Consider the following 17,591-nt stretch of genomic DNA (forward strand, 5'->3'; position numbering starts at 1 on the left):
TAAGTCGGGTCGTCGCTATCCTTGCCTTTGACAGGACTATACGGCAGCCCTTCGTGCTTACCGTCAGACGTTTGCTCGTTTTCAGGCATGTTTTCGTTTCCCGGCCTGCTAGGACTCATTGCGACGCTATAGGCTGCTATCCATAAAGTTTTACTCAAACTTTTCATTACCACTATCAAGCTTCTAAATCAACGACCTCAACACAAATTTGATCTAGATACGAATAATGATAATTAATACCAAAAATTTTTTCGCAGATTATAGGCCCTAAATTGTCTATCAAATTCTTCAAGCTAAACTCGTTCTGCAAATAACTGTTTTGCAAAAAACCCAAAGCCTTTTCAATGCTTCCTAGCAACTTTTTCCAAATCAAAACTTACGTTCAACCAAGAAATAAAAATCTTCGCTAGAAATAAAATCCAATTTGTACGACTCGAAACGCTTGGAATCGATAAAATCTTTTTGGTGGATTTCTTTTTCGTAAATTTCGAGTAAGCCTTGAATTTCCGGCTGCTGTTGCACGTCTAAATAATCTTTGAATACGCTGTCTGCGTCAATTTTTACCGATTTGCTTACGACCGAGATCAGCACGAACCCTAAACGAAAAAACATATGATCTGAAACGCACCGCGAAAATATGTTGCCATTCTTATAAAAATTTATTATTTAGACTATAATTTCATATATGGGAAGCTTTACAAAAATTTTCGAGACTCCCGGCTAGCTTATTAAACTCACTTTGAAAACAGTGGGTTTTCTCTAATAGCTGGTTAGCGAGCTCGAACTGTTTTTTTGTCTTCTGAATGTCTAAAATTTCTTGTTGTTCCCTCTTTAAAGGTGTAAGGTTTGTTGCTTCTAGAAGAGTTTTATAAACAAATTCTTCTGGGACGGCATTTTGCGTTTTGATTTTAGCAATTATGTAGAGCATTTCGGGGTTCTCACTGATATTGAAAAACGACCCTACCTTGTGCATCTGCAGTAAAGTCATCCATCCATTTGAAATCAAGTTTGAAATGTTCTTGATTATATCTAATAGTTCCTGGCGATCTCCTATGTCTGTAAACTTTTTTTTCTCAAGTAATTGATTTATGTAGAATAACTGCGCTGCTGACGGTGAAGTTTGTTGAGAGATTTTTGAATATTTGATGTGCATGTTGTCGGCTGAGTTTGATTCATTACATTGTGTTATTTTTTCTCGTTGTTCGACTAAATTATTGACTTGACTGATACATTTATTTTTAGCTCTAACGGGCACTGTCTCTTCGGGCTCGTTGATTGAATCGTTATTATTAGCGTCATTCAAAGAATCCAACGCTTTTCTCTTCGCCGCTCGACTGACTGATTTTTCCAAGTCTATTTCTATTGCTTCAAAAACGTCTTTGAAAGACACGGTTTTTCCGCGATGACGAACCGAACCATCTTTGCGGATATTCGAATATATAAGATTTTCAACTTCTACCGCCTCCCTCAAGCCAATCTTGTTGCGAATGAGATTAAGGAACTTAGACCGTTTCATCTCACCTCTAATGAACGTGATGTAAATGTCTTGCAGCTCTTTAACAGTCGTCTCAGATATGTACAGTGGTTGTATCAAACACGTCAACAAGTCTTTAGAGATTGACTTTGCAGAGACGGCGGGTTTTTGCGGCACACTTAAGTAGTGCAGGAAACATGATTTTTTCACTTTTTGCGATGTCATCTCTTCGGTTTTGTTTTGCACTTCTTTTTGGATGTATTGATCCACGTCATTCATGTCGACATTGAGCTCCAAAGGCCCTACTTTTTCAAGTAGTTTTTCTAGAGATAAATAGTTACCTTCATATCTCGTAGTGTAGGCCATGATATAACGAAACAAACTTGTTTTGTTGTTTACGCCGAGCTTGGCCAGTGCGTCCACTAACTCTGAATGATGGACCACTTTGAGAGGCGAGGAGCCTCGCGACCCGTTCAGAATATTGAAAACCGCCATAATCAAGGCTTTTATGTCGTTTATGGCCAATATGTTCGAGTATTTTTCCAAATCATCGTCTAAAAAACCAGAACTTAATTGATTTGTTTTCTTACTCATCAAAAGTTGGGGACTTTTAAACAAATTGAAAGAAGAGTTTAGCCATGTCCGCATTGGCTCGTAGTTTATTTCCACAATATTATCTGAATGTATTGAGTAATTATCATTAATTTTCTGTTTGTCATAAGCTTTTTCTATTTCTATTGGGAAAACTAAGTTGTTCACATCTTTTATTGGTTTTTCTTCCGTGCTCGCTAACTCATCCGCACCGGATTGGTCCTGCCAATGCGAACCAACATTTTTCTTATCGTAATCTAAAAACTAATTAAGCTTTGAAACAGCAAGCATGATCCATTATCATGTGATTTGATAAAACTTACTTACAATTTCTTTCATTCTACGTAGACAAATTCACTGATGGCTGAAGTTAATGAACAAAACTTTCGGCTTACGCATGTAAAAAATACTCAATTATTTCAAGTTATAAAATACGTAAGAATTAACCGGTTTAGTCTGGATTACTGTTGCAGGTGCAATCAACCTTTTGATTCTATCTTTGGTGATCTGCTAATTAGTTGCTGACTTAGTCCCGAGCTCGCTAGACCACATGCATGCACTTTGCAGTATAATAAAAGATTAATAACTATTTTATGCATCATCAACTATTCCGATCTGTTGAACTATGAAAAAAAACACGCCCATAATAGAAACTAAACAAACTGTACCTCCTCCAGAAGAGAAATCGCAATGGAAAGAAATTGTCAATACTACCTCGAGCGGCCTATCGGTAAGTGGTACGAACATAAACATACTAGCATGTAACAAAATTTTGCAAAGGGGCGATCGACGGAACTTGCGCGATTCTGGAAAAAATTATTTATCCAGTCAAGGAATCGTGCTTGAAACTTTCTAATAAAGTAAGTTTTTAAAAGTATATATTTTAGATACGTAATAGTACGCGGAATACACAACATTTAGTAGCAAGAACTAGTGATTAAGCATGATAGTTTACTATGTAATGAATGACAATTTATAATAATTGGGGCAATCTTATTTTCTAATATATTTGATTTTTGCCATTTAGTGACCACTTTTTTAAAGTAAAAACGTTTGCCAGAGCTAAAGAAACAAGTATTGTTATCATATAACTCTGATCAGTCGATTTTAAACGCTGCATGGTATATATATTGAGTTAAAGCGAAACTTCACCTGAACGAACTTCAATGCTGAGTTAAAATGTCTGAAATTCGAAATCAATCAAAAAGTAATGAATCTATATTAACGATCAAGCGTTTGCATGCCGGTTTGTATCATTCTTTCGCCATATCTTATATTGACGAGAAAGTCAATTTGTATGGTTGGGGCGTAAATTATAATTCCCTATTAGCATTGGACGACGCTAGCCGAATTATATGTAAGCCTGAAATTATAAAGTTCTTTAATGATAAAGAAATTTATGAGATAGATTCTGGTAGGTTTCATTCGGTTGCTTTATGTAAAAGAAGCATTCATTCGGGAGGAAAAGTGTATTCATGGGGAATGGGAAATTTAGGAAGGTTAGGATACGTGTACAACGACCTGGTAGAGATCCCTGATGACGCTGATTCTGAACAAGGATGGTACAATAACCGACCCAAACGAGTTGTTGTGCCCGGAAGCAAGAATATTAAGTTTATCAGAATCGCGTGTGGAGAAAATTTCACCTTGTTATTAGATACTCATGGCAGAGTGTATTCATTTGGAGAAAGCAAATTTGGGGCGTTAGGACTCGAAGAAGCTAGGTTGAGCTGGTATCCAAAAGAAATCAACATTAAATACGAAGCAGAAGATTATTTCTGCGATGATTTCATAATTGATATTGCTGCTGGTACTCATCACTGTTTAGCATTGTCGAAATCGGGTAGACTGTATGCTTGGGGTTCAAACTCTTACGGGCAACTGGGACTAGGAGACACTAAAAACCGAATTTCCCCTGTTGTGGTGGAACATTTAAACCATGTAAAAGTTACTCATATTTCTTGTGGCGACCAACATTCGGCCTGCATAGACACGGATAGAAATTTGTACACTTGGGGAAACTCGCAACACGGAAAATTGGGTATTTTTGGCAACCAATATGAAACGTATCCGGCAAAAGTGTTGTCAATTACAATGTTGAAATGTGCATCTGTATTTTGTGGCTTCAATTCCACTTTTTTCATCACCGTCGACAAAAAACTTTACAGTTTCGGAAACAATTTCTTGGATGTCCAGTCAAACAAAAATTACGAGCCAACACTTATTCCCATAGACAACATTGTTTCGGTATCTGTTAGTTCGTTTCACGTTTTAGCTGTTGACAGCGATAAATGCTTATACACGTGGGGAGAGAACGATCAGTTCCGTCTAGGAATTCAAAACGTCGATAGAATCACTAAACCGACCCCGATCCGGCAACTGCGATCAGCTATTTTTATTGAAGATATTTTGGGAATTTACACCAACTTAAAAAGCCTCGTTGAAACGGACGTTAGTATGACGACAAATATGGCGAGTCCTGCCCAACCAAAGAAAATTGCTTGCGGACCTAACCACATGTTAGTTATTTCTAGTAAAGGTTTTTTGTACGGCTGTGGGTCTAATGAGAGCTTTCAGTTGGGTATGCCTAAAGATACATCGTACGTCGATAAACTAGTTTTAATTCCCAATTTGGACCAAATAACTTTTGTTGATGTTGCTTGTGGAAGTGATTTTTCGTTGGCAGTTGACTCATTTGGTAATCTTTTTGTGTCCGGCAACAACAAATCAGGCGCTTGTGGTTTAAGTTATCAGGAAGTAATTCCAGTTTTTACAAAGTTATTTAATATTACCAACGTGTTTGCTGTCAGTTGCAATAATAACTACTCCGCTATTCTTGTAACTCAGCGATCTCTGGAAAATACAGAATTGAACGATCGAGTAGGTTATTTGATGATGGCGGGTGATTCTACTGATGGGAAAACTTCTTTTCCAAACGACGTGAACATTTTTCAAAGAGTTAAAAATCTACCTGAGACAATCAAACTTATATCATGTGGAACAAACCATGTTTTGGCAGTCGACGAAGATGACAACGTATATAGTTGGGGTAACTCCGACGACGGGAAACTTGGTTTTGTAGAATCCGTAAACACTTACACACCGAAAAAGCTGCCGTTTTTTTTACCTAAAAACACAACCATACTGCAGGTATTGGCTTGCAAAAACCACTCTGTAGTTTTATCCAACAGAGGTTTCGTATTTGCTTGGGGATTATATAGCTGCTTGTCAAGTATGGAGAATTTATCTAAACCCACCAATATTCAAGGAATACTTTTAGAAACAGGGTTGAACAATGTCATGGTGCGACAGATTTTTGCTGGAGATGCTTTTACAGGGATCATGACTGTTGAAAATAAACTGGTTTTACTTGGTACACTTGATAAAAAGTTTTATCTCAATTTAAATTCGGAAACATTGCTAGATGTTAAAACATACAACTCGCCAGTCATTTATGATTTAGGCTTCCAGCCAAAAACGATTACAGCAGGTAATAATTATATTGTAATTTTTTCTACGCAAGGTCACTTCAACCGGCTTAATATTAATATTTCAACCTCAGATTGGTTTCATTTTCAAAAACAACAAAACACAGCAGAATGTAATATTATCGAAGTAGAATGGGCCATAAACGATATAATTCCGGATAAGTCGCAAAAAAAAACAGCTGCCATATCGCGCGAAACATTGGAACGAAAAAAAGACGGTGTAACCGCTAAAAATCAGGATTATGAAAGCTACAGTGTTTACTCTACGATTAACAATTCGTACATCAAATTAATGTATTTGGTTTCATACATGAACAACAACAGTGCGCCAAATATTTCCATGTTGCAGTCTTATTTAAAAAGTACTATTTCTTATGAAGAACTTCTAAATTATATTTCAGACTTCAATCTGGAATGCAAAACAGTGTTTGAAGAGATACTTCGTTTGAGTACAGTTTATCAATCAATTGACAAAAAAAACAAACAATTTACTTTAATTTACAATGCTTTAACCGTTATTGATAACATGCCTCCTAAGATATACGATGTTAACGCTTCGCAAACTCTCCAGAGCTTACAAGAAACGTACTTGCTTGAACAAATAGTTCGAATGCAATATCTGCAACCTTCTTATCTTTTAACCATATTGGATACTACGAGTTCGTTAAATACGATTTATTTAACATGTTCGTATATTAACTCGTTATATAATTTTGATGGCAACAAAGCCAGTATTTACGCTTTACTGCGGTACATAGCACTTTCTGAAGTGCAATATTATACTGAGACCGATCTAGAATCTTTGTTTATGTGTGAAGAAAGCGCGTTTCGAATTCTGCTTGTCGATTTTTTGTTTCGTAATTCTACTGAAGTTAAGAAAATTTTAAATCCACTTATTTGTATTTCGAATCAATCTACGACATCTTTATTAAAAACACTTTTGGATTTAGATCTTGGCATTGCCAGCAACGATTATTTAATATGGGCTTGCAATTTTGAAGAGTTTCAATCTAAAGTTGATATGCTAGAAAAGAGTCAAAACAACAAAAAAAATACGCCTCCTAAGAACGATTCGTCTTCAGCACAAAATGTTGAACTTGATTATGATAGCGAAACTAACAAAAAAACCATCTACGAATCCAATATTGCGCTTTTCGAAACTTTTGCCACTACTGTAGAGCGAAACTTGTTTGATTTCTTTTTTATTAACAAAGAACTACTAGAAATTTTAAGTCTTATCATCCTTGAAGTTGCTAAAAATCTGAAAACACCTGCCATCACGAGCATTAAAATCACAGAAACTTTCTTTAAGGTTTATATTTCCTATATTATTTACCCTTTAGTGCAATATTATCCTGAAGATTTAAAAAATTATGGCTATCAGACTACGGATTGTCTTAGAACGCAGAAAAACTTTTTATTTTTTTTCGAGTTAGCTATAGATGTCATTTTTCATAGGTACTCGAAACACGATGACAGATATATGCAAATAATGGATCGATTTTTCCAAAATGCAGCCTACAATATTTTCAAATCGTTGTACACCATTGAGGCTGAAATAGATATAAACCTATTCAAAGAATATATAACATATTATATAGAAAAATCTGAACATGACTTTTTTTGGCGATGTCTAGACAAAGACGTTATCAAAATCACTGCTAATTACTATTATAGATATGCCAAAGAACACTTCACAGCGGTGGCATTCGATCGCCTGTATCATTTGCTTAAAAATATCACAACTAGTAAAAACACATCGCTGCCTTTTCCTGAAGTCAAGGACTTTGAACAAGAAAACTATGACGCATACGACAAACTGAATACTGATACTTTTACTGTAAAACTTATTCCTCTCATAAATTATTTTAGCTCTGGGATTATTCGAGACCCCAGAACGAAAATCATGGTACCACAAATTTTCACGTTTGCCGATTCAACTTTGGAAATACACCGAGCACAAAATTTAGAAGACAAGACTATGACTAAGCTTAACATACTCAGTTTCGTTCCCACGTATGTCGAGCCTGACCACTACTTAGACACAATAATTGCTTTCATTACTTTAACAGACAAATTAGAAGCGACAGCACTGGACACCTTGTTAGAGCAAACGGTTAAATATATGGATTCAGCTAAAACAATAAACAAGAATTCAAAAATCATCGCGCTTTGCGACAAGTCGTACGATTTATTAAACAATCTTCGGGATGAAATCGTTATTAACGACATTTTTAAAGCATCATTTGGCATTTTAGAAAGCCGGCTAGATGCATCAATTTACTATAAACAACTTTACCATTACATCAACCCTTTGAAAGCCAAGCTTTCTAAAAGGTTCAATGAATTAGAAAAATTTGCAGAATATCTCACAAACTTAATTTACTCAACGGTCAGCCAGCATTTCAGTGACCCCTACCTTAATTTGTTTAAATTCTACGAACAAAACCCAAGCATGTTTCAAATCATTAGTATTATGAATAAAACCACGTTGCCTCGTCGGTGGACCATTTCATTCGAAACGTTATTAAAACATCATATTTTAGTTGAAACAAAAACAATGTCAAACGATCTTTCCATTGTTCTGGTAGATTATAGTGAAGATCTCAACATCAACTGGAGTTTTAAGTACGATCAAAACATCTTAACGTTTCAGTACGCACTGTAAGTTTTCATTCACTCAAATGTTTCTAGGCCTGATCACGCCGAACTGGAAAACACGATTTTTCCGGAAAACCCCGCGGCAGATTTGATATTCAACCGACGCAACTTAATCAAATACTTAAACTATGCTTTTTCACTTTTTTATTCTATAGATACAACGGTTTTTTACAAACAAAAAAAAATTTTATCTAACTAATGGCAATAGCCTCTTTTTGCGATGATTTTGTTTTTAAGAATCGTATGTCTCCCAAGGAACGGGGATTTTTCCCGTTCTTGAAGTACATGAACAAGAATATCAAAAATGTGATCACACCGGTCGCGATGTAGCCGTAGGGTATGTACATGTTCCGACCTCCTAAGTGAGTTTTCTGCATTATTATTATTTTTTTTTTGAAACTGCCGTTGCTAGTGTCATAACGGTCGACCACTTCAACATAAAAAGGAAAAATCAAGTCTTCTTTGATTGTTGCGTATGGCTTTGAAAAATTTGGAACACCAGCCAATTTCGTCCAAACTTGAAAGTGGGGGTTACTAATACCACCCGGAAAAATGTCTCGATCTAGCCAATCATCAAAATGTTCTTTTTGCTCTTCCGTCAGCTGTGGATGCTTTAAAATTGATGTTTTGTTTAGCGGCCAAACCAAGTCTTCTAGTGATTCGCTGATTGCAACTGGCGTACCATCTTCCTTGTACAACTTAAACGTATCTGTAAAAACAGATCGCGATACTAACCCACACGGTAAGTATATTTGATGTTTGTCATTTTCAATCCACGGCTCGCAAGATTTAACGGCCGCTCTGTCTGTCGAAGCGTGTCCGTTCAGCTGATCCAGGGAATAACTTTTCTGGAAAAGAATGTGGCCCACGAAAAAATTCTCGAGTCGGTAGTACAATGTTATGGGTTGTTTAATGTAACTTTGAAAAGTTTTTTTGTCTGTCAAGATTCGCCCTTTGCAGTGTTCGGGTAGCACCTGTATTCTGTACGTGCCCCGGGCTCGATTGTCATACTCAATTTCACAACTTACAATATCTCTTATGTAGAAGAACGTAAAAAAACCGTTCAGTGTTAGAAAAAAACTGATCGAGAAAAGAATCAACAAAACCGTTATTGGCTTTAACACTACGTGGTATTCATAATGGTTTCCTGTGGATTTTTTTATTTTTCCAATAAATTCACGAAACACCATTACTCCATTGTTGCTTTATTCGCCGTGAAACAAAATCTGATCACTCCGTAGAAGCTTAAATAAATCTCTTAGCCAGTTTAATTCGTCCCTGAGAACGCGAAAAAACTTTATAAAAAAATTATACCAAACAAATGTATATTCGAGCGAATCCGCGCATTTTCTCTATTTCATTGAAAATGATCAATGCTCTAATTTTTTGCACGACGTCTATTTGATTATAGATTAAATTTTATTAAGATATTTAGTCATATATTTTTATTTTTGTTTGGTTCGTATGTTTAGTTAAATAGTTTTTAGGCAATACTTGAAAAAAACGTTTTTACTTTTGATATCAACTCACACGAGCTTGCATGACTTGCATTAAGCATAGCTTTATATGATAATTACGAATCGATGGTTTTATGATACGATTTTGCTTGATGATATCCTTTTGAATTTGTTTGAACACGAAGAAGACTACTTCAACTTTCTACGGAAAGTGAGCAACATTACGCAGTTTGACGACAGCTTGATGTATATTTCGAACGGAATTCAGCAACTGTTTGCTATCTCGAGCGATAGGCTGCGCAGAAAAGTAAAATCCTGCTATCCAACAGTTTTGCACGGCGACGACGCACAAATGTTTGCCTTGATAATGGGCAGAGCTGTTTACAATAGCGAAAAAATATTGGCTCAGCACATCAGCGGTCCAAAAATTGTTTACTTAAGTAACAAAATAGTTGACATCAACTCATACATTATTGGTCAACGAGAAATTAGTGAAATTAAAAAACAACAAAACCGACTACTCAGACAGTTCAGATGCACAAGATCGACTTCGTCAACCGCTGAAACGGTAGACGATCTGCAGGGTTCAACTCAGCATGACTCAGTTGCGGATTTAAACAATTATATTTTGATGCAAAACGATTTCTATAACCGCGAAGACAAGTCTGAACAAGACCAAAAAAAAAACAATAGTTTCAAAAAAGTAGACACGACCGATGGCGTTACGCAGAACGTGCCCAACGAATACGATTTGAGCCGCATGGAAAATGAGATACTCTTTCAAAAGACGAATATGATCAAACTCATAGACAAATTGGCGTACTACAGCTATGGCTGTTCCTGGAACGAGATGCTAACACGCATTGCCCATCATTCGCAAAGTAATGTTACATTTCTCATCATAGATCACGCGGATTACATCACTGACAACGTCGAGTGTTTCAAAGGGTTTTTCGAGAGCGTAGCGAATTCGTTTATCCCCACGTTACTCGTCAAACACAAAAAGCTGAGACCGCGCCGCTGTTACGCGTATCCACGAATTTACATTCCGACTTTGTCTCTGAAAGATTTGAAGCTCTGTTTGAAGTCAAGTTCAGTTGGGGCTTTTTGCGTGAAGTGCAATTATTCAGCGATACAAGATTCGATGAACAAAATCAATCACAGCTCGAACTATCAAATTTTTTTAGAAACACTCAAAAAATCGAGCTTAACAATTCCCTGTAGAGATAGCATCCTACAGCAATTGCTAGAAATGCTCCAGCTCGTATTTACATTGGAAGTCACTGAAGATGAGTTTTGCTACTATCTACTGATTATAACCAATGGCAAACGGAGAGCAGTTCAATATGCGTGCCAGAAACTGTTGTTTCGGCTTATTCGTCACCTCGATCGACAGTTGTTAGAATCGTATATACAAAACGAAAATATTGACAATGTTCAAACGTTATTGAACATGAAGAAAAGGACTCTGCTGTTTAACGAGAAACAATCGGCCGAACACGCTGATAAAAAAAAACTTACATGGCTCAGACTGATTTCGTACGCTTTTTCTAATGAACATTTCCCATGCAAGATATTTTCTAACTTGTTGGAAAACAACAGCGACATCGAAGTTTTGAAGTCTGTCGACCCAGATTACTTCGCCTACATCGAAAAAGCAAATTTAATGATTAACCTGAACGAAGTCAACTACCATATGATTAAACCTCTTGATTATTACGAAAATTACAAAGTCATAGACAGAGCTCTCTTGTGGGATCACGAAAACTCTCCGTATTTCGCTTATCGCAAAGTCATTAACGGAATCTACACGGTCTCTGACAAAGAAAGTAACATTGACTTCTGTACGCACTTTAACAGGTACGAGTTGATAGAACCTCCCGTAAACGTTATACAAAGTATATGTTGTAAAGACTTAAGTTTGTTTGTTATTTACATCTACGACAATTTTATTAATTCTATTACATGGAACCATAGTGCCATTGTGAATCATGATGTCAACTTGAAAGTTTTTCTTAAAGACAGTGTATTACATACTCTTAGTAACTTGATATGTTTGAACAACTCTTATGAGCGTTCTTTAGATGTGTACAGAGCTGTTTTAATTTCTCTTGCCTATGCCGCTGTTAGCGAAAAAAAATTTATAGTTTTATTTTACATCTTTTCACTATTGCTAAAGTCCGACGAGATTGATTTTTTAAGCACTTGGCTCGAAAAAAAAGTCATCAAAAAATCACCTATGAGAAAAAATGAAATTTTGATTGCGAATTCAAAACTCTCAGTGACTCATAACAAGCATGACCAATGTAGTTCGTACGAAAATGTACTCGAAATAGCGTCTTTCGGAGTTCACCGAATTCATTACTTTAACGAAGAGAAAGACCTCGAGATTTGTCCCTTATGTGTTAAATTCGATTACATTCTTAACAAGAAAGATAAATCGGTTTTAATAAAAACCCCTACTGATTTATATGAAATCAACGTTTTAGACTGTCATGAGTTGATTTTATCTAGCCAGGATAAATATCTAATTATCACTATTTAATTAAATTAATCTTTATTAGTACTACTGTAGTTAATCTTAACTTTATTTATCGGTTTTTACTTAACTCTTCTGTACTATTGTGTAATTAAAAATTCATCTACTATTTTTTTCAGATGAATAAAAAGTCTGTCAAGAAGAATACTGGGCTCGTAAAAGTTGAACCTTCAAATGAAGTTTTCGACATCGTGACGTTATTGCAAGAAGACCGCATTGATGATAGAAAGTAAGTGTAGCGTCTTTTACATTTGTTAGAGTAATGCATTTCCTAGATTTTGTTGCGCCTCCTACGACGTTGCCACCAGTTTCTCTGTGCCATGTTTGCGGCAGAGTTACATTATTTCAGTGTCCACCCTGTTCCAACTTACGCAAACAAAAGTATATTTGCTCTAAAGAGTGTTCAAATATCCATAAATTATCAGACTGTATTAAATCTAAAAACATCTATTAACATTTAACGAATCAGTTTTTATCATCTAATTCATACAATTTATTTGCAAGATTCACTCTAGTTTAAATGAATCTTGTAATGTAGTGAAAATTAAATTTAGATTTTTTTTTTCTTCCTCGTTTAGGCCCTGATTTTTATCTGTATGGCACTGTAAAAGCGCGGCTTGAAAAAAATTTTTGATGTTTTGTTTGCTGTCGAGTTCAAACCACTTTATTGGTTTCCATGTATTCAAAACCAAGTGTAAATTCAGTAACAATTTTCTAACGTCGTTTTTATGTTCCAACCATTTATCAAAATTTTCAGATACCGTTTTGCGTTTTAATTCAGTTAACAAACCGTTGTCTTTATTTAACTCAATTATAGACAAAATTGAGTCTGAATCCGTATTTTTTGTTTCTGATATAGCACTGCTTGATGCAATATCCGATTCAAAAAAATACAAGTTATTTCTTTCACTAATACTTTTATTTGACTTTGAATTTTGTTCGTTAACTAGACTTTCATTGTAAAATGGTTTTTGATCCAACGTATACTGCGACACAATTTCTATTTCAAAAAGTAGTTTGACAAAATTAACGTCATCCTCAGTTTGAATTAACTTGCTCAAATCCGTATCATCATTTACATATATCAAAGCGCCAGTAGTTATAAAAAAACACAAAAGCCTATATTGACTATTATTATTTTTAAATATTCCACTTGTTAATTCGCACAATTTACGCAACAAAACGCCATTTCTCAAAATAGTAATATTTCCTTCATCTAGAATCAGTTGATCATCGTACAAAATAGAATAAAATACAAATAGATCGTTCTTTGAATATTTTATATTTAAAGCCTTAAGGCTAGTAAAAATTGTGATATCAGTATCAGCTTTTTCTTTTATATATTGATTATCAAACTTTTTTTCGTAAAATTTATGCAATTCTTCATTAAATGATCTAGCATGCATTTTGAAATATTATAAAAGAGTTTTGAATTTTCTTTTTGCTGTGCGAAAGCTATACTTGCAAATATTAAAGATGAGTACAAGCACAATATATCGCTAAAATATATAAATGGAGAATAATAGATCTACAATAAGAACTATTTTAAATAATATCCTGCAAAATAAACAAATTTGCTACAATGCAGCTAAAACTTATGTAGAGGTACGTTTGCATGTTCTATATATTTGCGCTTTTAGTATACGAAAAAATCTATCAATCAGCCACTGACAATTGAAGATATTAAAGAGATTATAAATTCCATTTTACCTTTTTGTGGCTTGAACAAAGTTGATGATGCAGAAGATATCAGACCCTTGTTTGACAAATTTGACTCAGATAACACAGGATATTTAACTTTTGACACTTTCGTTTTATTTGTAAGTTGCGCCAACACCATTTGAATAAATGTTAATAATATTTTAGTTTTGGAATGTATTACATCGTATTAGAAACAAATATTTTAATAAGACAGACTTAACCGTGGAAAATAAAGTTTATATTTTCAGAACAAAGTTAGAAAATCACAATATTACTGATTATTTCTCAGATTTCAATAAAATAGGGTCAGGTTCATTTGGAACCGTTTTTTTAGTTAAGGAAAATGCAACGGGTGACAAACGTATCTGCAAAATTATTAGCAAAGGGAAGGCGTTAATACCACACGCACAAATAGAAGCAGAGATAAATGCAATGAAAATGCTAAAACATCCGAACATATTACGGATTCATGACATATATGAAGATTTGAATAATATTTATCTTATATTGGATTACTGTTCAGGAGGAGAGTTGTATCAAAGATTAAATAACGTGCAGAAACGCGGTATGGTTTTCTCCGAAACAAGAGTACGATTGCTGATGCGACAAATTTTATCGGCTCTAGCATATATGCACGCAAACAACATATTGCACAAAGATCTTAAGCCTGAAAACATCATGTTTGTTGATTCAAGCATTCGAGATCACTTAGTTATTATTGATTTTGGATTATCAGAAATTTTCGAAAAATCGCAAACAATCAGTCACCACGCGGGTGGAACCGTATTATATATGGCTCCTGAAGTATTTTCTCGAAAATTATCATTCAAAAGCGACGTTTGGAGTGCAGGCTGCATAATGTTTTTGTTGTTGACGGGCTACTTGCCGTTTTCAGGTCGAACAATAACAGAAGTCAACGAAGCTGTTAACAACTCAAACCCTAAATATCAAACCAGATGTACTCATTGCAGTAAAGCGGCCATTGACTTACTGCGGTGGATGTTCCAAAAAAAAGTCAACGACCGTTGCTCTGCGCAAGAGGCACTCAACCACAGTTGGTTCACAAAAGACTTAGTTATCGAAAAAGCTAACATCCCTCGAAGTGTTTTACAAAACCTGATCAAATTCTGTCATTACCCAGTATTAAAAATAATATTACTAAACATCGTCACGTATTCATTTGAAAATTACGACCGCGAAGTCATTGAGCTATCAAGGCTTTTTCACGCACTTGATACAGATTTTACAGGAACGATTAAAACAAAAAATCTAATTGCATCACTCATGGCGTCTGGTTTGTCCGAAGCATTGTCACTCACTATTGCTGAAACACTTGATCTCGACGACGATGGTCAACTGACTTACACTGAGTTTTTGACAGGCACAATCTCGTGGTTCGAGTCAAGAATTGATCGAATACGAGCTTCTTTCAAAAAAATGTTACAATATAATTTAGAATATATAACTACGGAGCAGCTAGCGAAAAAAATACTAGGAGAAGATAGCACAGACAAACCGGAATATCAAAAATTATTAAAAGATCTCAAGAAAATTGACACTGATCACACAAATAAAATCACTTGGAGAAAATACTATCAGTATATTTCTTCCGCGTGAGAAACGATCTCAATAAATCAACAAATGAAAATCTAAATTGCAAAACATAAGTTATTGATACATTTTTTTTTTAAAAAATATTTTTTTTGTGTGATCTGCGTCATAACGTCAATTTGAACCCGTTAAATCATATTTTTATTAATAATTTTATTTATAAAACAGAATAATTATTATAAGAAAATGACTACTGCTACTACCAAGCCTGAATTTTCTAAAAATCCTTCTGCTATTAAGGGCTCCACGAAAAAAAAAGTGAAGAACAGTTCTGTTCAAGGGCGTTTTTCGTCCTACATCGCTAAAGTGTTGAAAAACACTGACAAGACCATGACAATGAGTCAAAAATCAATGGCAATTATGAACTCTTTTTGCGTTGACAACTTGAACAAAATCATGGACGAAGCTGCTTTGTTATGTCAGAGAAACAAGATTAAAACCTTGACTGCCCGTGAAATTCAAACTGCTGCTCGACTTGTATTACCAGGTGAACTCGCCAGAATGGCCTGCAACGAAGGTGCTAAGGCTGTCGCCAACTTTGCTGAGAAATCAAAGAGAAGCGGCAACCAACGATCTGTTTAAGGATGTTGCCTTGAAACATTTATATTTATAAATTCTTTTCTTTGAACACCATGAACTGAAAATTCACTGTTTTTTAACTATATAGCTCAAAATTATGTTAATATATACTACATTGCTTTTTTCAAAGCAGCATTTCTTTACCAAATAAAATATTTATTTACTAACGCTCACACTAATGTAGGCATTATCATTGTCATTTATGACAATGTATGAATTTTATTAGTAGAGTTTGGCTTACTCTGTCGTACTAGCGTGAATTAGAAACTTTTTATCGGAAATTTTACAGTATTGACGTGTAGTTGTCGTAATTTTTAGTTTATATTTATAATACGTACTATTTTATAAAACGGTAATTTGACTGACTGCCAACTAACTCAAATTTCAAATCTTTAACTCTCTAGCCTCAAAACTTATATCAAGATTAAATCCTAAACTGCAAACGTATTCTTTTTGAATGAAATAAAGTCTCTTCAGTCAAATGTTTTAACTATATATACTATCTATTCACTTAAACAAAAAAAGAGACTGATAAATTAGTATATTATGTACAATACAGACCAAATAAAAACTTAAATAACGTTCAACTCCATAGTAAACAGATAAATTCATGTTTTTTATGTTTACGAACAATGCAACAATTGCCAAAGCTGATGCTTTAATTTTATTTTAAGTTTCAAACATTGTCTTTAATACTTTTCCATAAAAACTCAATACAAAGTTATATTCGAAGTAAAACAAACGCAGAAATGTCGGCTGAGCGACGTAGATGCGATTGCAACTTATCTCTAAACAACTGCGTAAATAATCATTGGTTAAAATAAGTCACCATTCAATTATCTACGAATTTGATTTTGTCAAAATCAAAAACGCAAAACTGCAAGATGCAGTTTTAAACATTAAAAGAGCTGACGTAAATTAAACTCTCATTTATTGTAAAAATCTTTTAGGATTTGCTTACTTATTTCGTTTTCTAGTCCGCCAAAGACTTCGTCCAGCGTAAGCTTTTGATTACACACGCGTAATACTGTTTCTTCGATAGTATTTTTACATACTAAACGAAAAACCAATACGTCGTTTGTCTGTCCAACTCTATAAACCCTTGCTTCTGCTTGACGATCATTGTGAGGATTCCAGTCCATATCCATCATGACTACTATGTGGCTACTAGTCAAATTCAAGCCCACTCCAGCCACTCTAGTGCTAAGCAAAAACAACGAGTAGTCGCCATTATTAAAGTCGTTAACTATTGAGTTTCTAATAGTTACGTTTGTTGACCCGTCAATTCGTAAAAAACGAAATTGAGGATAGAAGATTTTGATTGCGTGTTCAATAACGTTTAGAAATGTAGTGTATTGAGAAAACAACAAAATCTTAAGACCACGGGAACAATAAGTTTCAATAATTAAGAATAGTTCTCTAAGCTTTGCACTTTGTAGAAAATACTTATCTGGAATTAGAAACTTTGAGAAGTCATTTTTCAAAGTTAA

At 34.8% G+C, this 17,591-nt stretch overlaps 1 protein-coding gene across 1 annotated transcript; it reads left to right on the forward strand.

The window, feature by feature from the left end:
* The first annotated feature begins 5,407 nt into the window (after nt 1–5,407).
* On the forward strand, nt 5,408–15,695 carry LOC142598020 (calcium-dependent protein kinase 6-like). The gene is made up of 3 exons (XM_075735002.1): nt 5,408–5,555; nt 14,216–14,881; nt 15,691–15,695. The coding sequence occupies exons 1-3, from the start codon at nt 5,408–5,410 to the stop codon at nt 15,693–15,695; spliced, it is 819 nt and encodes a 272-aa protein (XP_075591117.1).
* The last annotated feature ends 1,896 nt before the right edge of the window (nt 15,696–17,591 follow it).

This window comes from Dermatophagoides farinae, unplaced genomic scaffold, assembly GCF_024713945.1.
Source record: "Dermatophagoides farinae isolate YC_2012a unplaced genomic scaffold, ASM2471394v1 contig4, whole genome shotgun sequence".
NCBI lineage: Eukaryota > Metazoa > Arthropoda > Arachnida > Sarcoptiformes > Pyroglyphidae > Dermatophagoides > Dermatophagoides farinae.